We start from the raw sequence: 23,228 nt of genomic DNA on the forward strand, positions 1-23,228 counted from the left end.
CATCCATTCTAGATCTAGGGAATAAAGAAGAAAGAAAAATGGAAACACAGACAGAATAACCTTCTAGTCTCTCAAAGGAAACATTCTGGCCCTTCCTCTTCGTGAGTCATCCACATTCTATTTTCAGAGAAAGGGAATCCAAGCGAAAGTGCTAAGAGAAAGAAAAAAGGCTCTTGGCTTTATAACTAATGACTTGTGGTGATGTCCTGGTAAGTTAATGAAGACCTAAAGAATTTAAGGGTGATTTTTGACTATGAATAAAACTTCCCTTTAAGAACCTAACATCTAAGTAAGATATAACTCCACTGTGTTTATATCTTTATTGACAGATGTGACAGTTGAAAGCAGTGAAATAAGCTCCTTAAAGTTGCAACAATTTAGAAAGCAAGGAGGCTAAGATGTGCATTTAGTTAGTTGGCCTCTTTGGTTTTCTGAGTCTCTCAAACCTCAAGGTGAGGTGAGGAAGTAGAAGCAAATACAACAAATGCGGTGAATGGCTTCACGTCCATTTTCAAGCTTTAGGGTTGTAAAGATATTCAAGGAGTATATTAAAAATTATCATTTAACAAAGAGAGTATTCATGGATATTTATGGTGAACAAGCTAAATTGAACAAACCATGAATTTTGTCATTTAGTTCATGAAGTTGTATGCATTCCCCTTTTCCTGGTCTTTAACAACTTGAGTATAAATGGGACTACTGATGTTTCAGAGTAGAGTACACAGCTGTTTTTATGTAAGTTATATGCATTGGTAAATTCAATAGGGCATTCCATTGCCTTGAGGAACTGTATGATTAAAATTTTCAGGTGCTATTAGAAGAGATGCAATAAATAAGTTAATTTCTCAAAGTAAAATAAATTCTACAAATTTTCAAAGAAGTATTTCTTGGCACCTCTTCAAATGTTTTAGTCATTGTGAATTTCTTACCAGGTGTTACCCGCCAGGACATGATGGAAATTATTTTACAATTCTGTGAATTTCCTCATGATATTTCACAAATGACAATCTCAGCCAACCACAATTTGTTCACCAGTGACATCATCTATAGATATTTGTTGGATGGCAGCAGTGAAATCCAATAGACTCTCAAGACAAGATGAAGAAATGTCATCTTTCAAAAGTGATAGTGAAGCCAGGTGTGTTGGCACACATCTGTAACCCCTGTAACCCCAGAGGCTCGGGAGGCTGAGGCAGGAGGATCGACTGTTGAAAGCCAATCTCAGCAACGATGAAGTGCTAAGCAACTAGTAAGACACTGTCTCTAAATAAAATACAAAATAGGGCTGGGGATGTAGCTCAGTGGTTGAATGCCTCTGAGTTCAATCCCTGATACTAAAAAAAAAGAAAAAGAAATTGATATTGATAGGAATCATATACTCAATAGAAGCTACAATTGTTGATCATTCCATGTCCTAACTGGTTCTCTGTTAAGATTAAGGTGCCAGGAAAGAATGGCCCTATAATTTTATTAGTGTAAAATAGGGAATCACTAAAGAGGTCAGATATCAGAACAGACATAGGGTGTGATGGCAAAGAGGTAAGAATAACAAGCCCGAGTGTCTTTGCACCAATGGCATAGGTGGTCTGAAAAGTGTCACAGGTACACTTCTGTAGGAGAGATGGTGCATGGAGCTTTAAGAGTTTTATTGATTAAAATTATTCATTGTCTTTTAATATGAAATTGTAATTGCCTAATACCTACTTTGGTTTTTAAAGATTAAAAGTCCAGAATGTCATCAGCATTTGGTAATTATATTTCTCAGTAGAAATGAATTCACTAATACAGTTGCAAATAAGTTGTTTTTGGAATTTGGTATTGCATATCACTTCTGTAGAGTTTGATCAGCTCTGAGAAAATTGCCTAAACCTGAGTTTCCAAACCAGTCTTCAGAACCAGAATCTGCATCATCAATTCTGGTTTGAAATTCTGTGAGTATCTGGTAATCTCTGTACAAAATGTCCTAAAAGCAGACTCACATAGATTACTTAGGTGCTACTTGGGCCAGGGAATAGGGAAAGGGTTATCCCACAATTATTTGACATTTTTAAAATCCCTTAAGTGCACATATGAGACAATAACTACCATCTCCTAAACTGTCTCTACCCTCCCACACAGTTACTTAGTATTGTTATAAAAATCTCTTTATATCTTGGAGGTTTTGCTTCTGTTTTACTGAGTGAATTTCAGAAATCATTTGCAACCGTTTAATGTTTCAAATGTTTTCATTTTTTGGAAGCAGTTATGAATACAAATTATGTTTTGTGAGAATTAGCATAAAAGTGTCAAAAGGTTTCTCTGCTATCACCAATCTATTAAATTCATAACTTCCAAATGAGATTATCTTTGCGTTTTTCAAAGACAGATAGCATTGCTAGTGTTTTCAATCTTTTTCTGAAATAGAATATTTATAAAATGTAATGAATAGGCACATAAAAGGGACAAATGGACCGTGACTTTAATGAAGCTTAAGCTTTGGGGACCAAACTTGGGATTGCCCAAGGCCCTAGCAGTGGGATGGGAGGACCAGAAGTGTGCCCATTTTGCAAAATGTGCAAAAATAAGATTTTTTTCATACACAGAGTGCTACTGATCAAATAATCATGGGCTGCAAATAATCATGGACCTCTCCTTATTTTTTATTTTATTTATCTTTTGTAGTGTAGGGGATTTCCTTCTAGGCAAGTGTTCTTCCACTGAGTTACACCCCCAACCCTAGCCTTCTCCTTATTAATGTGTGTATTCTGCTTCCCAGATTTGACCACACACCAGGCTTAGATAAAGAACATTGTCTCTGGGGACCATGGTCTCATAATTTAACCTCTAAAACACTTATGATTTCATAGGATCAATGACCTACTGTACACATCCTCTGTACCAAACTTCATTCCTGAAAACGTAAGAGTTGTGTGGATTTTATTTTTCAAGTCTCCTGCTGGATGATGAGTCAGAAAATCTTCAACCTTACATTTTGTACATGTGTTATTAATTATACTCTATGACCACGAATGCTTACAAAAGAAATTTGAAAACCAAAGGAAACCTCCCAGCATATTGTTGCTTCATGTTTCCTTTGATTAGTCTTCAGGAAGCCAAAAGAATAAGAACCATTTATTTTGAAGTGCAGAACATGGAAACAATGGCTTGGCATTGCTTTACTGTCATATTTGCAATCGTCAGGCAAGATTGCTCAAATTAGCTACACTGATTTCTTGCATGCTCTAAATCCAGGGGCTATTATTGTCTTTTTCTTTTGGTAAAGGCAGTTCTCTGACTCTTTTATTTAAACTGGCCCAACACACCCAACTGCATGCTCACACAAACACGCACTTTCTAGGGTCAGTTAGAGTCTGATTAAAAAAAAAAATTGTTTAATGATATCTACATGTATTTAAACCCATGAGATCTTTGGAGCTGCCTCCTGGAATGTTCGGGAAATAAGTACAGTATATGCTATGAGAAAAAGGCCCAATTTTTAGAATACATTAAGTATTTAAAAGAGCAGGATTTTACTGAAAGCTTGGTCCTTGTCTCCAATGCCAATACAGTGATGAGGACATGGTTTTGAGAAAAAGGAAAAAAGGTTTTTTTGCTTTGCTAGCAAAGGAGAAACACAGGGGACTACTGTCCCAAAGGCTGTGATTCTGCCCATCAACAGGAACAGGGAGCTTTTAAAGAGGTGATTCAAAGGCTACATTCCACATGTTCTCTGTAGGAGTTGTCATTCCCTTGTTAATTTGGGAGACAGTCATTTCTGAGTCTTCTGGTCTCATTTGGTATCAATAGTCTAGGTTACTTGTTCCAAAGGTGGGTAAGCACTCAAGGACAGATAAATCTGCCTAAAATGGGGAAGAAAGGTAATCCTATTCCCTAGAGATTAGGGAGGAGCAGGGAGAGAGGAAGAGAAAGAAACATATTCATTTAAAAAAATAAGTTGCAGTGGAAGAGCAGCAAGGGCTATATTCAAGCATAAAGAGGACCACTGGTATAAATAAATAAATAAATAAATAAGAGAAAAAATAAAACATCTTTGTTATTATAAAATTGAAAATAAGCTTAATAAAATATTCTCAATTTAATAACACAAGATGAATATGTTAAAAAATTAATCTGAATGTGGTAGAACACACCTGTAATCCTAGCAACTAAGAAGCCTAAGGCAGGAAGATGACAAGTACAAGGTCAGCCTGACCAATTTAGTGAGACCCAGTCTCAAAATAAAAATAAATTAAAATGGGTTCAGTGGTAGAGCATCCCACAGGGCCCCTGGATTCAATCTCCAGTAATGCAAAATAAAATAAATAAATAAAAAAAGAGAAAGGAAAAAAGAAAGAGAAAGAGAAAAGAAAAAAATATATTATTTACTTGCTTAAAGTTTTGATAACCAAAATTACCAAAAAACAGTTTTGAAAATAGCATTGTGATAGTTAATTTTACGTCAACTTGACACTGTGCCCAAATATATGGCAAACATTATTCTGTATATTCTTCTGTGAGGGTATTTTGGATATGATTAACATTTAAATTAATACACTTAGAAAAGCCTGAGTCCCCCAATGTGAGTGGGTTTGATCCAATCAACGGAGTCTAAATTGACAAAAAGACTGACTTCCTTTCATGCAAGAGGGAATTCTGTCATCAGATGGCTTTTGGACTTGAACTGCAGCACTGTCAGTTCTTGGGTCTCTCCAGCCTTCTGGCCCATTCTGCAGATTTTGGACTTGCCTGCCTCCATAATCACATAAACCAATTGCTTAAAATAAGTTCTTCTATATACACAAAAACACACAGATCCTGTTGATTTCTGGAAAACTGACTAATTCAAGCATCATAATGGAATTACACAGATCAGTTAATTTAATAAACACACAAATACACACATCTGGTTGGTTTTATTTTTCTGGAGATCCCTGACTGATTCAAGTATCATAATGAATTACAGTAATAAATTAATAAAATCATTAATTAATTATTGATAAAATAAATACCATTTTATGATTTGTCACATTTGGTGATTTTTATGACATCATTCTCTTGATGCCTCTTTCCTGCATCTGTTCCCTCGCACTGGGAACTGACTTTAGCATTTTATAGAAAGATGAGAGTACCCTTGTGATAAAGGTTTGAGAAACAGTGGGTTAACAAGTCAAACAAAGTTCTCTCTTATAGGAGAGAACTTATTAGCACCTTTAACATGCGAAAGAGCACTGCGACTCTCTAGGAAGAAGTACAATCTTAAGCATGAAACACTGGAGTAGAATAAGAAAGAAAAAGTCTAAAAGGAAATCATGACGGGATGAGAAGAGACAATTGGAGAAAGTAGGGCAGCAGGATGTCATGGAAGTCAAGGATGGGCAGACTTCCAAGGAGGCAGTGTGGACAATAGTTCCCGTTCCAGAGAGCTTAAGTAAGGTTTTGGTGGGAAAGCAAGCCATGGATTTAAGAACTAATAAATTTATTAGTGACACACTGACAGCAATTTCAATGGCATGGGAAAGGGGCAGTTTGCAGTGGGCTGAATGATCAGTAGGAAAATGGATACAATAAAAATAGGTCATGGTTTCAAGAAATGTGACTAGAGAAAAATGGTGTTTTTTTTTCTTTCCCCTCCAGGTAAAATTGTAGACTTGAGTGTGTTTTAGCCTGTAACTAGACAAGTAGTAATGAAGATAAGCTGAAAAGGGATAACTGCTGAAGCAAAGGACCCCAGGAGTCTGGAAGAACAGGATCATGAGCGCAGGTAAGAGGCTGGCAGTAGATAGGAGAGATTCCCTCTTCCTTTGATTCAGGAGGGAAACTGCTAAAAATGAATGTAGACATAGACAAGTCTGCAATTCCCCCTCTTCACTCTTGTCTGAATTAGCCTCTTAAAAAATGATCTGATCATATTTAGCTTCCTTTAGAGCTTCCCCTAGCCTTCAGGATATATTTCCAATTCCTTCAAACGGCCTTTCAGAGATGGCTCTTGTCCTTCCAGCCTCACTCTCACCACTGCCTCCTATAAACCTTGTGTTCATGTCACATACTGTAGGGCTCTCAGTCATGTAGTTAACATTCATGTAGTTAACATAGCATTCTCCATTTTGCTTCCTGTAATCACCTCCCTTCCACACTCCCCTGCCACAATGTGAACTCCTATGTATTCACAGGGTAACTCCTATCGACTTCAACACCCCACTCTGGTGTCAGGAAAGGTAACACCTTCCTTTATCTGACATAGTACGTTTGTTTTTGTTTTTGTTTTCGTTTTTTTGTCTAGTGCTGGGAATTGAACCCAGGGCCTCATACATGCTAGGCAAGTGTCCTACCACTGAGCTACATCCGAAGCCCCTGACATGGTACTTTTTATAAGCCTTGTTTTTATTTTCATTTATTTATTTTTTGAGGGTACTGGGGATTGAACTCAGGGGCACTTGACCACTGAGCCACATCCCCAGCCCTATTTTGTACTTTATTTAGAGACAGGGTCTCAATAAGTTGCTTAGTACCTCCTCATTGCTGAGGCTGGCTTTGAACTTGCAATTCTCCTGTCTCAGCCTCCCAAGCCACTGGGATTGTGGGTATGCACCAGGGCGTGCACCACCACACCTGGCAATAAGCCTTTATTTTTAATACAAGCAATCTTTTACATATCCAATCTTTCCATTGGATAGCGTTAGGAACATGGTGATGTTAGGAATCGTTTGATGCAAGTTTGTACCTATATCACACTTAACCCAGAATACAAGATAATTAAATGTCTATTGTAAACAAAAGTGAACATGTTTTATCTTCAAATTTATAAACTTTTACTATATCTAATAGTATAGTATAAATTATATTTGTATATAAAATGCATTTAAAATATAGTATAATTATATTTTTCTAATCTACAACACCTGGCAAACTAAACCCACATATTAAGTGAATTAAAAATAAAGTATCATTTTGCATATATTTTAAGTCTTGACTTAATCCCCCACACCCTGAGTGAACAGAGATTTGAAAGTTTTGTTTTATAAACTATATTCATGTTCATTATATAAGCTAATGTAACATGTCCATAAAGTTGTTTTTATAAAGTAAAACCTATGATCTACACTATGTCATATGTGTTCTCACAACTATAAAAGAGGTATTGGAAAAGCACAGGATTTATTCAAGACCTTCATTGTATACTATGAGGCTTTTCAGCTCTGCTGTGTTCTATCTGACCTCTCTAGACTTTTAATTCCTCACCGCTCTAAATCTAAGTTCAATGTAATTCTTCACACTTATAAGTTACTATATTTCAAAGGATCACATTTTCAACTCAGAATAATTTAACTAATTTTGATGCATCTACCTGGGAAAAATTATTTAATGATATCTGCATGTATATATCTGCATGCCTATAATCCCAGCAACTTGGGAGGCTGAGGCTGGGTGGCCATGTCAGAGACAATGTGACTAATGTTGTTTTAGGTAAAAGATGGGAGCCCACCGTCCTCTAAAAAGAATGGTGAGTTTTCAAAATGACTGGAATGATGTGTGCACCTGCTGCTGACACAGGCTTCAGGCTGCTTCTAATTTAGCAGCTAAAGGCCTCCACTTCCATTCCTTTCCTATGACCAGCGTCTCCTCTAGAGCATTCTTAGAGCTTGAGGGTCTTTAGTGATACAACTTTGCTCTGTAAAAAAAGTATTCCTATAGCCCACTTCCAAAACTGCACTTTTAAAATTCTTTTTGGTACTGGGAATTGAACCCAGGGGTGCTTTACCACTGAGCCACATTCCCAACCTTTTTTTATTTAGCAAGATAGGGTCTCGCTAAGTTGCTTAGAGCCTTGCTAAGTTGTTGAGGCCAGCTTTAAATTAATCCTCCTGCCTCAGCCTCCCAAGTTGCTGGGATTATAGGCATGAGCCATGGCCCCGGCTGTACTTTTGTTTTCTAATAATTAGGAATAAGTTTCCTCAAATACTCCAGAACACATAATCAAAAAGACTGGTCTTGATTGTTCTCATCATTACTTAGCAGATTTTGATATCTCACCACTAAAGATAAATGGCTGAACATAGAAATGGTAGCAGCAAGAAAGATACAAAATTAAGCCTCTGAATATAGCTTCTTTTAAAGGGCTGTGTGGCAGTCTTGTTTCCACCCTAAAGCTGGAGGTCATGGAATAGAGGGCCAAGTGAAATATCCTGCTCTATTAACATCCACATTCCCTTGCTTATGAATTCATAGTATATTTGGGGAAAGTGTTCTCCAGTATGGAAGTAGCTTCTGACATAAATGGCTAGAATGACAATGTGTATCTGCCACTGACACGGTCTATAGGCTGCTTCTAATTCAGCAGCTAAATGCCTCTATTTCTTCCATTCCTTCCCCATGACCAGTGTCTTCTCCAGAGTTTTCTTAGCGTTGGGAGTCTTCAAAACTAAAGGAACTATGGTAAATTAAATCACCTAACATGCCTACATGGAACTTGATATTGTTATTAATGACAAGGATTTGAATGTTAAGTGAATATTTTAGCAAGTATGAGTAATTTGGAAAAATGCTTGGGTTGATATGTTAAATGCTGGTTATGCCCTGACCCTTTAAGAAGGATGCAATATTCTCTTTCTGTTGTTTCAAAGAGTCAGAGGGTTGACAAGAAAGGCTTGATCAAACCTGAATCCATTAAACCCATGTAAGATGAAGGTTTTTTTTTTAAATTTTTTAGGAATATAACCAACTGTCTTTGATGTTCAACTCTTTTTTTATATTTACCTTTCCTTGCTATCAGTATCTGAAGGGGACATGCATTATCCCATGGCATTTTTACATTTGGGGGATAAAATATTAAAGTTTCTTTAAAAAAGAAATGCATTGAAAGGTCTATATTATGGGTTGAGGTTGTAGCTCAGTGGTAGAGCATTCACCTATACATGTGAGGCTCTGGGTTCGATCCTTAGCACCACATAAAAAATAAATAAAAAAACGAAACAAAACAAAACCCTGTTATCAAGTAGAACTCCAAGACCCCCGGCTACATACACAGCAATGCCATTACTAAATTTACTGGATATCAGCTACATTTTTTTCCCCTGATGTAGAGTGGACCTTTCCCTCAAATACTCTAGACCTTGCTACTATTATAAAAACCTTAGCCTGGATAATGAACAACAGACATTTATTGCTCACAAAACCAAGGGGCTAGTAGAAGTGATGTCTGGTGAGGGCCCCACCCTCATAGATGGGGATAGTTGGCACCTTCTCTGTGTCCTCTGTGGCAGAGGAGTGAACAAGTTCCCTCAGGCCTCTAAGAGTACTAATCATCTCCCAAGGACCCATCTCTTAATACTACTGCTCTGGGATTAGGTATCAACACACGAATTTGAAGGATATAAACATTCAGGCCATAATGCTCACTTGGTCTATTTATTTTCTCTTTAAACCAATAGACCCTAAGGTAAAATGTACAAGAAAAATAGTTACATTATGAGAGCTGTAACCTCATCAGTGGGTTAATCCAGTTGGTGGATTAATAACTTGAAGGATTACTGCCATGGCTGGTAACTGCAGGCAGGTGGGGCGTGGCTAGAAGTAGGTCACTGTGGGTGTGCTCTTAGGGATTATATTTTGTCCCTGGCTCCTCAGCCTCTCTCTCTTTTTCTTGGCTTCCATAATCTGAGAAGCTTTCCTTTGCTCATCTCAGACCTAGAGCAATGGACTTGGCCAACCATTAACTGAAACCAGAATCCCCAAATAAGCTTTTTTTCTTATTTATTATTATTCTCTGCTATGTTGGTCACAGCAACAAAAAGCTGACTAACTTAGATAGGTACTTATATCACATATATAGACATAACATATATGTATGTGTGTGTGTGTGTGTGTGTGTGTGTGTGTGTGTATCTTTAAAAAGGAAAACAATAACATGAGTTCATATTGCTATTTCCAATTCAATTATAATGTTCCAGGATTTTTACTTAACTTTTTAAAATTTTATACATATATCTATTTTTCTACACTAAAAAACTTGAGTTCTAAGTACATTAAAATACACTGATTTGTAGTATTATACTGTAATACAACGATTAGAGAAAAATGTTTTAGTGAATTTTATCTTTTAAGTTTTCAACGTCAAATCTGTGTAATAAGTTATGGTAAGAGAAGTCTGTCCCAACACTGCCCTTTCCACCCACTGTTGATAGTTTTCACTTAAACTTCCAGTGTTTCTTTCCTACACAAAATGTCATGTGCCTCATCATACTGCCTTGCACCTTGACCTCAATATCCTGGGATACAGGTGCATGGAGATACCCTTGTTCCTTTACATAGTTACACTGCAAACTATCATGTTATTTATTCAGCCAATCCCTTACTGATGGGTATTTGATTGTTTTCAATACTTCTTATAATAATTAATTCGAAATAAATAACATGCATAAGACATACCCTATTTTTGCAACTACAGATTTAGACTAGGCTCCCCATAGTGAGGTTGGTGGGTCAAACAGGAGATAAGTAATTTCTTTATCTATTACTGAATTCCCCTGCCTAGCAGTTATACACTGCACAGCCCCATCAGCAGGATGTAAGAGCATCTGTTTCCATACAGCTTCAAAAACAGAGAATGCAAATGAGTTACGTGCTTTTGTTAATCCAGTAAGGAAGTGATGCTTTCTTGGTGATGGTTTAATCTGCATTTTAAATTATATTCAACAGAGCTTCATCTTTGAAAAACCATTTAAATTTTTCTTCTGAGAACTGAGGTTTATTTTAATGCCATTTAAAAATTTTTTTGATGTTTGTCTTTTAACTTTTAGGGACTCCTTTTATATCAGTGTCAATAATTTTTCGAGGCTTAAATTGCAAATATCTTTTCCCAATTAATCATTTATCTTTTGATTTGTTTTTGGTGCTTTATTTATTTATTTGTGGTACTGGGGATTGAACTCTACCACTGAGCTACATCTCCAGCCCCTTTTATTTTTATTTTGTGGTATTACCAACTAAGTTGCTGAGACTGCCCTAGAACTTGCGATCCTCCTTCTGAAGCTTCCAAGTAGCTGGTGTTTTATTTCTCCCATGTGTATGCTCTTCTGGAATATATAGTCCAGAGGAACACATCCCTGCCTGATTTTGTCTTGATTTTCTTTGGCAGGGGAGGTAAAGGAATGTGGTTTCATTTATGTATTTGCTTACAAACATGTAGATCTCTGATCCACGTGGAATTTGTTCTCATGTACACTGACAGGTTCAAGTCTATTTTCTCCTCAAGTGGCTACCCCATTATTTTAAGAATATTTATTAAGCATTTTCCCTAATTTCAGATGCTACCATATATGTACACACACACACACACACACACACACACACGCTGAATTTCCAAGAAGTTGGGCTAATTTTTGAATATTACATATTGTTGTTCCACTGGTATGTCTGTTTTGTCTATTCTTGTAACAATCCCAAAGGATTTTAATTCTAGAAGCTTTATAAAGTACTGTAATATAGAGCTATCATCACCTTCTTTCTCTTCTTTCTGTCTTTTATTTTTATGTACCAGGAATTGAACCCAGGAGCGCTTAACCACTGAACAACATCCCCAGCCCTTTTTATATTTTTTATTTTGAAACAGGGTCTTGCTAAATTGCTGGCTTCGCTAAGTTGTTGAGGCTGGCTTTGAACTAACAATCCTCCTGCCTCAGCCTCCCAAACAGCTGGGATTACATAGGTATGCCACCATAACTGGCTCATCACCTCATTTCTGCCCCCACAGGGGTATTATTGTTTATTGATTTTTCCACTTCTCCATGTATGTTTTCATAATTAATGTCATATGTCGATACAGAAATGCATGTATAAAACTTATAACCAAAAGCTTATATTGAGGCATATGCTCTTTTTTAAAGAAGTAGAATATGTAATCACAAGTTTGAATATCATTTTCCCAGGCAGTGTTTTTGAACATTCCACCTCCTCAGAGAGCTTTTCTAGGGGACAGTACAGGAACTTAGATTCTCAGGATGCATCTGATCTTGGAATTTGCCTATACCCAACTGGGAGATCATACCCTTGGATGGAGGTGATGAATCACCTGGATCCAGAGGATGTTTTTTTCTGTGATAATGAGCAGGTGTCAAGATCCCACAAGATGGACAAGAGTACCTAAGAAAATTACCTTTGGTTTGGAATTAATCATCACTTTATCAAGCTCTATTTTCTCATTTATCTTAATGAGTTTTTGTCCATTATGGACCTAGATTGCTATGATCTCACCTGAGTGGCAAAGAGATTCAACCATGAGAGGCAAATCTGGAGTCCCCTGCCCCAAAGAATACTTTTGTAACTCTTTAAAATCCTTTGTTTTGTTTTATCTCAGGCAAATTGCAAGGGTTATATTGCAATTGTTGTATTGATTTTTTTTTTACTCTCTAGGAAGGCACAGTTAATAAAGGGAGGTGAGAGTTCTAGAAATAGTAAAATTATGAAAAAAAATTAATTATGCAAAAATCCCTAAAATAATTAGGTATTTTTACTTTTACATGTGTCCTGGTGTTTTTATTATTAAAAGGTAATAAAATTTTATGAAGTTAAGAAACAAGTAAACTTTAGGTTATCATCTTCTATTAACTAATTATTAAAGGACCACCTCAGGCCAGGTAAATTTTAGGTGCCAGAACACAAAAATATGTTGTCTTTTGGCCTCAACAAACTCAAAATCCAGAGAGGTGCCCATGTGTACTTTATAACAGTACAGAAAAGTGCCGTATGAGAACCAGGAATATGCCAAGAGCACCAGATTATAATATGTAACAGACTTCAGCTTTGATGGATGGACGAGTTGGAAAGTCTTAAGAGAAAAGTAAAGAATTTTGGAGTTAGACCTTCCAGGAAGCATCAGACAATCAGCAAAATTTTGTAAAACTCTATAAGACAGACCAGTCAATATATTCCCTTGTAACTCTAGGAAGGCACAATTAATAAAAGAAGGTCTAACTGCATTTGGCAAGGGGGAGAATATTATACAATGATCACAACAACAGAAAATAATGGAGGTTGTAAAGGAGATGTATTGTATCTAGGCTAAATCACATATATGTTCTCTCTCTCTCTCTCTCTCTCTCTCTCTCTCTCACACACACACACACACACACACACGGCACAAAATAATCTGATTTGTTCTAAGACCAAAAGCATTATTATAAGGGCCAAAGCACAACCATGGATCCAATATAAATACATGTAAAATTTTAATATTTGTACGACATAGATGGCTATGTGTTCAGATTGTTGCATAAATAAACACTTGAGTCATAGTTTATTTTATTGTGTCAGTTCTGCAGCTGATCAGAATTCATTCCTATTTTAAAGTGCCCCTGAAGCATCTTTTAAAACATAAACACTCAACTCCCTTTTCAAAATTAGCACTTTCCCAGTAGTTCAACATGTTCCCTTTTTATTTGTGGTCATTACTTCTTCTTTGGTCTCTTTTAAAAATAGCACCCATTTGCACTTGTCTGTGAATCTTAGCTGGTGCTAATGCCTGCCCTCTCTTGCTTTGGCCCACTTGCTCATCTCCTCTGGACTTTCTGATTTTTACTCTAAAGAAACTATATAGGAATGCTCATATACACCATAACTGCTTTTCCCCCAATTTCCTGAAACTCTAGAAAAGCACCTAAGAGTGGGTTCTCTGTGGGTCATACAATAGGGGTCAGGAGGGCTGCAAAGGAAACCTATTTGTCTTCCATTTTATAACCTTTCTGCACAATTTAAATGTACCATAAGTATATTTTTTAAAAATATATAAGTGAATGCCTTTAATGATTCTTTATTTTTTTATTTTGTCCATATTAAAGTATTAAGCAGGCATTCACAGAGTGAAGAAAGCTAAGACTAAAACAGCAGGTTCTGCTTGATAAAATGACAGCAGGCAAACTGGACAAGCCTCACAAAAAGGATGCGGGGCAGGTTATGTGTTTTTACTCTTTACAGGTCGAGTGTCCCTTATCTGAAATGGTTGGGACCACAAATGTTTTGCATTTCACATTTGGAGTGAGCATAGACAGAGATTTCTGGATGATAGAATCCAGACTAAAAACAAAATTCATTTATGTTTCATACATACCTTATAACACAGACTTACATTTGCTGCTAAAAGGATGGAACTGGAGACTATCATGCTAAGTGAAATAAGCCAATCCCCCAAAACCAAAGCCCGAATATTCTCTCTAACATGAGGATGCTGACTCACAATAAGCAGGGAGTGGGGTAGAAGTTCTTTGGATCAGGATTAGATAAAGGGTACTGAAGGGAAGGGAGAGGGAATGGGGAATAGGAAAGATAGTAGAATAAATGGGACATTACTTTCCTATGTTCATATATGAATATACAACCAATGTAACTCTACATCGTGTACAACCAGAAGAAGGTGAAGTTGTACTCCATGTTATGTATTGTATGTCAAAATACACTCTACTCTGGGCTGGGGATATAGCTCAGTTGGTAGGGTGATTGCTTCTCATGCTCAAGGCCCTGGGCTCAATCCCCAGTACCACACACACACACAATCCTACTGTCATTTATAACTAAAAAGAACAAATAAAAATTACAACATAGCCTTAGCTAGGCCCTAAGTAACTTAGCAAGACCCTGTCTCAAAATAAAAAATAAAAGGGGTTGGGGATGTGGCTCAGTGGTAGAAAGTCCCTGGGTTCAATCTGTGGTACCAAAAAGAAAAGAAATCTAACAACAACAACAAAAAACAAAAACAAAATACTAATAATGGTGGAGTGGAACAGAGAAAGAAAGACAAAATGCAAGACAGGAAGGTGGGACTCTTCAGTTAAGAACCAAAATTCCTGTCAAGGTCACAAGGATTCTTGCTCAGGCCTTTATGACTCAAACAAGTAGCCAGTTGAAAGTGTAGCTCTTGAAACATTTTCACAGAACTAGGTCCAGTACAGTTCTTTGCATTTCTGCTCATAAACTGTGGGAAGAATTCAAACTGAACAACATTTCCTACCCACTCACTGACCTGAAGATACAAAGAGGAGGGTTTGTGGTCCCAGTGAACTCCTAGGTATTCACTGGAGCATTCACATTCTCTTCTCACTCTTTCTCTCTCCTGCACTTACATGCCTAGGAAATTTCAATCCATCAAATCTAGCAAATAACCCGCTTAAGGATGGCAACCCAGGGAATTCTGGGAACGGTTAATCCTGAAGGAACATAAACCCAAGGGTGGGAAAGGGAATAAGACTGAAAGAAGATAAACCGTACCCAAAAGAGCTAATGGTTCGTCTTTATATGTTGGGAGCTGAACAGAAACCTGGAAACACTTGCAGCAAACATTAATTTTAAAAGTTCCTTAGGGGTTAGGGGAGCAGCTCAGTGGTAGAGAGAATGCTTAGCAGTTAGGAGGGCCTGGGTTTAATCCAGCACAGAAAGAGAGAGAGAAAAATCCCTTGAAAAACCCAAGAACAAATAGGGAAGGTGGCATATGCCTGTAGTCCAGAGTCAGAAGGCTGAGGCAGAAGGATCACAAGTTTGAGGCTAGCCTGGGCAACTTAACAAGACCCTCAGCAAATTAGTGAGATCCTGTCTCAAAAAGAAAAGAAAAGTAAAAAATGAAGGAAGAAAAGACTGGGGATATAGCTCAGTGGGTTCAGTTCCCCAGTACCGTGCGAGAAAAAAAGGAAAGAAAGAAGGGAGAAAGGGAAGGAGGGAGGGAGGGAAGGACGGGAGGGAGGGAGGAAGAGGTGGGCAAAATTTTCTCAAATCCCCGATTAATTAGTTGTGTTTCAAATACATGGGATGAGGATATAGTTCAGTAGTAGAGCACTTGCCCAGCATGTGTGAGGCCCTGAGTTCAATCCCCAGCATCACAAAAACAACCAAATATAAAACTATTCTCTGTGGGTGCAAGAATATGTTGAGTATATATTTCAATAAGCTATGTAAAAAAAAAATACTTCTACAAGCGATTGCCAGCTCTTCAGTCACTCCAGCCTCTGCACTCTCCACGCTTCGTCCAGTGTGTTCTCTCTGAAATGCAAATCTGACTGATATTCTTTGTTAAAAAAGAGCTCTTGGTGGCCTCTCCAGCTTTCTAAGTGTGTTATTTATACATGTCAACATGATTCTCCCTACTCGGCTATGCAGTCAGCCCCATGATTGGGGTTATCACCTTTACAGTTGGTAACTGACACACAACAGAAGTCAAATAACTGGATCAAGGTCACACGGCTAGTGAGTAAGCACTGAGTTCAGCACCCGAGTACATTTTTTTTTTTACCATTACTCTACAGTCGGATACAAAGTGAAAAATACCACTTTATCTCACTGGGAGTTAAAATCTAAAGGTAAAAGTTATGGCTGCTGCATCAGATCTAGAATATTCTTGTCCACAACACTGACTCCACTGCTGCTCTACATATCCTCATTTTAGTTGGTATGATAGGCAGACTAATGTCCTCCTCAAAAGTGTCCACAATCTGTTCTCCAGAACCTGTAACTGTGGTGCTTTACATGATAAAAAGGAATTAAGGTTGTAGAGGAACTAAAGTTGCTAACCCGCTGACCTTGATTGGGGAGATTATCCTGGATTACCCATGTGGATGCAGTGAAATTACAAGGACCTTAATAAGTAAAAAAAGAAGAGAGAGAACCAAAGAGATGGCAGCTTGGGTTGCTGGCTTTGACCCATGGATGGGACATGCAAAGAAGATTCTGCCCTGGAACACTGCCTGTTGATACCTTGATTTTAGCCCAGTGAGACCTTACTTCACACTCCTGATCACTAGATCTTCAAGATAATAATTCATGTTGCATTGCTTGCAGGCATTAGTTTTTGCAGCAATAGAAAATTAACTAGTTGGGTTGTTTTTCTCAGTTCTACCCTTCAAGAAAACAGTGCCCAGTTTTAAGATTTTTTTTTTTTTTCTGCCTTTACCAAAGGAAACACCTGACCCAGGTTCTAATTCCCCTTTTCCATTCTCACCCTTACCTTCCTCTAGATGTCAGTCTGTCAACAGGGGAATCCTAGAGTTTGGACTCAGTAGTGCTACCACTTTGTCACTATGGGATGAAAAGAATATGTTATTTTTAATAATAACCTATACAGGTGCTTTTTGACTTTAACAAAGAGTGTACCTCTTACCTATAGTCCAACATGGATTCTCCAGCAAAACGACCCACGGGAGAAAAGCATCACAGTGGCAACCACCAGGGGTGAGCATCCATAGCAAGTGCTCCCCCACTGAGCTGCATTCCCCAGCTGGCAGGCAACATCTGTAAGCTCTCCTGGGCGCCTCTCATGACACAGGTGGAAGGGTAAAGGAATGTTCTCAGCCAAGGGGAACTCACTGTTCTCTTTAGGCTGCAGTTTTTGTTTATGACCTTTTTCTAATATCCTTTCTGTTATAGTCTTGAAATGGTTATCAGGTTCACCAACAAGTTCATTTTGACCTTTATATCATCAGCTAACGGAGGCCATGCCAAGATGGAACTGGTTCCCTTCAGCTAATTAATTAGGAAGCTTTGTTCTTAACAATGTTTACAGAAGGCAGAATTTTCCTGGCATGGGTTCCCCTGGAGTGCTGTTTTGGGTCAGTACTGCCAGAAGTAAGAATTTGTGATTTTACAAAAGATCAAGACCTCTCCTACCTAAGTCCTTATTGGTTTATGAGATTATAGACTCAGGCCAAGTGGCTGGCTTGTGTTTCAGTGCAGATCTGAAGACCAGCTTCTATCAGCCAGCTAGTGTCAGGAACTGTTCCTGTTCACTCAACTCCTTGGCTAATCTCCAAAAGACGACAGCCCCTCCCCAGTACCAAACACTCATTTGTTCTCTTTTTGGATATAACAGCTTAACGGACACCTCCGGAAACTCTTAATACCCTACCTATTCAATATGTAGGTGGTGCTTCAGAATTTATACTGTAATTATTAAGTCTATATATTTTTGTCTACCGACCCTACCTCATTCCCTTCCATTTGCATGGTCTGAATGTTTTTGCAGCTGCCCCACCCCCTGCAAAAAAAAAAAAAAAAAAAAAAAAGCAATCCATATGTTGAAACCTAATCACCAATGTGATAGTATTAGGATATGGGGCTGTTGAGAGGTGATTAGGTGATTGAGATTAGTGCCTTCATAAAAGAGACCCCAGAGCTGGTGCAAACCTGTGATCCCAGCAGCTTGGGAGGCTGAGGTGGGAGGATCGCAAGTTCAAAGCCAGCCTCAGAAAGTTAGTGAGGCTCCAAGCAATTTAGCAAGACCTTGTCTCAAATTAAAGAAATAATAAGGGCTGGGAAACGTGGCTCCAAGGTTAAGCACCCCTGGTTTCAATCCCCTGAACCAAAAAATAAATAAATAAAATTAAAAGAAGCCCCAGAGAGCTGCCTTGTACCTTCCATCACGTGAGGACTCCAAGAGAGGGAGTCATCTTTGAGCCAGGGAGTGAGCCCTCATTAGACACTGAACACACCTGTGCTAATTGTGGACATCCCAGCCTCCAAAACTGTTAATAAAAAAACCAAGCTACCCAGTTTATGGTATTTTGTTACAGCAGCCTAAATGAATTAATACACCATTAGTGTATTAGTTAATTAATCAACAGGTACATGTTCACATCTACTATTAACTAAGTTGTTTGCTCAGCACCGGATTATTGGAGTGGGAAAGAAAAATATAATTTAACTGCTAAGGTTTAGATAGATGTCTCCCTAAACCCTGTCTGTGTTTTAAAGTCTTGGTCTGCAGCCTGTGGTGCTGTTCAGAAGAGGAGGAGATTTTAATTGGTTAGCATAATGGGAGGTTTTCTAGTGTACCCTTGAGGGGACCAGTGGGACTCTTACCCTTTCCTCTCTGTTTTTCACATCTAGGCCATGATGTGAGAGGATTTACTTCACCATGTGCTCCCCACTATGATGTGATGTGTTCACAGGGCCAAAAGTATAGGCGCCAACCAAAACTGGATTGAAATCTCTGAAATTATGAGCCAAAATAAGTATTTTCTTTTTTTAAGTTGATTATTCAGGTATTTTGTTATAGTAACTGAAAGATGACTAAAACATCAACTAAACACAAAAATAAATATCCATATCAATAAAGACATTGAACTCATACTTTAAGTGACAGGAAAAACAATAAAAGATCCTCTAGAGTACTAAGAAATATATTTAAAAGGTTGAGAAATAGTAGAAAAAATAGAATAAGCATAATATTATAATTAGATATGACAGGATTGGGACAAGGAATGGTACAATTACATTTGGGAGGAGTATTAAGAAGATGAGTACATAATTGTAGCATAAGAAATCCACCAAGTCTTTAATAAATAAAATAGTATTAGATTACCAACCAAAGTATAAAGCAAATATGTATGAGCCCATGTGGATAGAAAAATAAGGGTTAAAATAAACAAGAGACACATCCTCTTTCCCTAAGAATTCCAAATAGTTCATGAAGCTATTATACCTTCAAGCAGGTAAAATATAGCTCTCCTTCCTTAATTGTGGATTGTGCATAGTGACTTCCTTCCAAAATATATAGCATGGAAATGAGGAAAACAGGTAAGTAACCTATGCAGAAAGCTGATATACACTACCTCAGCCAGGTGAAGAAGGTCAACATCAACAGTAGTAAGTCATGTTTACAGTATGCTACCTAAATATAATATGGCAAAAATGGCACTTTATTTCTGCGGTCCTCCTCCCCAAACCCTAGAACCCATTTGAGTCATAAGAAAAACATCAGAGAAATACCATGAGGATACTTGACTAGTATTCTTCAAACCTGTCAAAGTAATACAAAGCAAGGGAAATCTGAGATACTGCCATAGCCAAGGGGTGCCCAAGGAGACATGAGGACTGGATGGAATGTGGGATCCTGGAACAGAAGAGGACACCAAAGAAAAATAAGGAAAACCTGAACAAAGTGTACTGTGTACTGTACTAATAAGATACAAACAGCAGGGGAAACTGGGTGTGGGGTATATGCCTGTAATCCCAGCAACTCAAAAGGCTGAAGGAGGAGGATGTCAAGTACAAGGCTAGTCTCAGCAACTTAGTGAGACCCTTTCTCAAAATAAAATATAAAAGGACTAGGGATATAGCATCCCTGGGTTCAGTCACAGTACTGTACACCAACACCCCCCCCCAAAAAAAAATAAAAAATGCAAGAAAACACTTGCAGTGCCAGACTTTTTGACAACCAAAGAACAATATGGAAAAGGTTACCACAATACTTCCAAATTAAACTTCTACATAAATTAGGATTAGCAGAGGCCCTATATTATATATTTATATATTATATATTTACCCAACACTTTAATCCTGCCCATTAATCTATTTATTCTATTTTATCTTATTTTTTGTGGATTGATTGCCTCTTGGTTGTTTCTTGGCTACAACTTCAAACTTAGGGTATATTGTTCCTATTTTGATGCCTAAATAGAAATAAGAGAGTAAAATGATTTTCACTGTTTTTAATTAACACATTTTATACTAAAATCACAATGTTTTTAGATATTTAAACTTTCAGTGGAATGCATATCTTGCCCAGTAGTTTTGTTACAGTTCCTCCAGCTTGTGTCTTTGTTGCCTTTCTGCATGGGCACATTTTTTTTTTCTCTTTGCTGTTCAGTGTGATACCAATTGATATTTCAAAATTGCACAAAGGTTTAATTGTGAAACTCTGCCTTCTTGGTTTGGTTTTCTTTATTATAGATCAGCACATGTTCCTTCCTTGAGACAATATGCACCCTCCTTCCCCTCTAAAGAACACAGCTGTCTTGACATTGGGCTGAGCAATGATTATTTGGGCAATGAGATTGTGGGAAAAGTCATTCTATTGTGGTGTAAGACACTCATCTGGCAGGTTGTTTTAAGTATTATACTTATTATTACTAGGACTTGAATAGAAACAATAACTCATTTTATGTTTTTTTTTAAAGGAAAGAAAAATAGAAAAAAAGAAAGAATGGGGAAAAAACGAGAGACAAAGACTTCATTGCTTAAGGTCTATTGTCTTTTTCAAAATAAATAAATAAATAAATAAATAAAAATAAAAGTTAACGCGAAGAAAACAAAAGGAAACGTTCCCAGGATTTTAAATCTCGTGAGTTCAGAATCTGTGAAAATCCTTTTTAAAACCATCCCGTGAAATTGGCTTTGAGATGTCTCCCCTACTAAGCTACTCGATCACTGGGCTTTTGCATCTTTCTAACTATTGTCCCACTGGACGTCTCCTGAGGACACAGCAGCTGGCCAGAGTCACCAGACCAGACTTCTCTGAAGGTCCATGTGCAGGTGGAGAGGATAAAAGTACTTGTGGCTCAGCAGCCACGAACTTCCCCCACCCACGCCTCGCACAAGCGCCCTGCAAACCGTCCGCCCAGAAGGGACCCCTAGAAGCCGTGTCCACTCTGCCACTGGCCCCTCCGCCTGTCGGTACTTAAATCGCGGCCGGCGCCTGCCTCCTAGTGATGCCATCTTCCTTGGGCTCTTAGCATCTTAGGAGTAGAGCTTTGTATTCTGATCACGTCCCCGGTGTCTTTGAAAACTTACCCCAACTTTGTAAGAAGATGAGAATCTGCTAGTGGACACCCTTAATTTTTTGAACTACAACTGACGAAATCGGGCGCTATTTACCAGAAACCCCAGATCCCCGGCTCCCAGTACCTGCACCCGTCCGCCCCCGGCATTTCCCACTTGCTTAGTGTAAAACGTGTTGCCCCTGTACAGAGCCCCCCACCCCAGCCCAGGGGCGCAGAGGCGCGGTCCGCGAGCGCCGAGTCTGGGCGCTGGAGGTTTGGGGGAGGCTGGTCAAGTAGGAGGCGGTGGATGGGTGGGCGGGTGGAGGTACCCGAGCAACTTACAGCCCAGGGCGACCACCAGGTAGCGCAGCAACAGCAGGAGGAGGCGGTGGCTGCTCCCCCTCGCCATCTTCCCGGGGCCGGAGCTAGCTGCTCGGCGCGGAGGTCCAGGGTCCCAGCGGCAGGAGCGCGGGAGGCGGGCGAGGGCCCCGAACTTCTGGGGCTGCCGAGGAGGAGAGAGACGCGGAGCCGAGGAAGCGGAGGGGAGGGGCGGGTCCTGAAGGGATGTCAGTTTCTCTTCCCCGGGCGCCTTCTCCGCAGGCTGCCAACAGGCCGGTCTTCAATCGTCCAGTCCTGGGATGGGGGCTCCGGGCCGTTCTTTTTTTTAAGGAGGGGAGTGGGCTGGGGGCGTGGAAGCGACACAAGGTGTCCGCTGGGTCCTAGTGGTGGGGGTGCAGCAGTAATCTAGCAGCGGAAGGGAAAGCCTTGGCGGGTCTTTCCCCCACCCCCGCGCCGCCGGGATTGATCGGCTTTGTGTCTGGTCCTGCGCGGGCTGCCAGCTGTCCCCAGGGCGAGGAGCTCCGGGCAGAAGGCGCGCACAGGGGTGGGGGGCGCGGGGGGGCGGTCGGTGATGGGTTGAGCTGGGGGCGGGCTCCGCCAGCCTCGCCCCGATCCCTTTCTTCTGCGCACAAAACTTCTTTTTCGGTTTTCAGCTTAGGGCTAAGAGCTTGTTGGAAAAAATTCTGCCGAACGAGCGAAACCGCGAGGGAAGCGTTGGGAGAGGGAGTTCGCGAGCTCCGCCTCGGACTTTAGGGAAAAAAAGAAAAGCAATCACGATGGTGCTGGAAGTCAGGTCTCAGGTTTTAGAATAGCCTTGGCCCCTTCTCAGTTTAAGCGTTTTGCTCCTTCGGGAGTTAAGGTGTGTTTTGTGTTCTTTGCTTTTTCACGTGTCCGAATTGGAAGTTCATCTAACGGTGTGAAATATTTATCATGTTTCTTTCAAGTTACATAACTGCTGCCTGTGGAGTTTTCCACATGTTAAAACTCTACAGCTGCCTTTTGTCAGGTTTATTTTTGGTCTACTCTGCTTTTAAAAGGGAGACCCATTATGAATGCTCTGTTGCGTGCTTTTAAATTGGCCCGCATTTATGTTGCACATGCTTACAAAGGCTAAACAGGCGATTTTTATATTTGCTTCTAGGCACCAAAAACTGTCTGGTGCGTTCAAGGAATTGGCAGGTCTGGATAAGGACCCTTGCAAGAGAAGAAATTTTTAAACAGAATATTTTTAAAAGGTAGACGAATGCATAAACCTCTGTATAAAAGATAGCTGATTCGGTGGTGAGCGGTTAAAAAATTCAGCCCACTCAGTGGACAAAGGCAACCAGCGTTTAGACAGGCAGAGCTGCAAGGAATGAGGCATCCCTGATGTTGCCTTGGCGACGGTGATGAAAGCTT

The 23,228-nt window shown here is 39.2% G+C and overlaps 1 protein-coding gene across 3 annotated transcripts in view; it reads right to left on the reverse strand.

Annotated features, from left to right (window-relative positions):
- Jam2 (junctional adhesion molecule 2) overlaps positions 1-22,470 on the reverse strand; it is a 56,397-nt gene extending 33,927 nt beyond the window's left edge. The window contains exon 1 of one of the 3 annotated variants that reach the window (XR_011708304.1): positions 21,834-22,459. Coding sequence is in view for 2 of the 3 variants with exons in the window: in XM_071615117.1 (XP_071471218.1) it covers positions 21,834-21,900 (67 nt within the window). In the remaining variant the exon portion in view is untranslated. Of the gene's footprint in view, positions 1-21,833 lie in introns of all 3 variants that reach the window. The other 2 variants (XM_071615117.1, XM_027929292.2) reach the window with 2 other exon arrangements.
- Positions 22,471-23,228: the final 758 nt, after the last annotated feature.

The sequence above is a fragment of the Marmota flaviventris genome, chromosome 8 (genome assembly GCF_047511675.1).
Source record: "Marmota flaviventris isolate mMarFla1 chromosome 8, mMarFla1.hap1, whole genome shotgun sequence".
Lineage (NCBI taxonomy): Eukaryota > Metazoa > Chordata > Mammalia > Rodentia > Sciuridae > Marmota > Marmota flaviventris.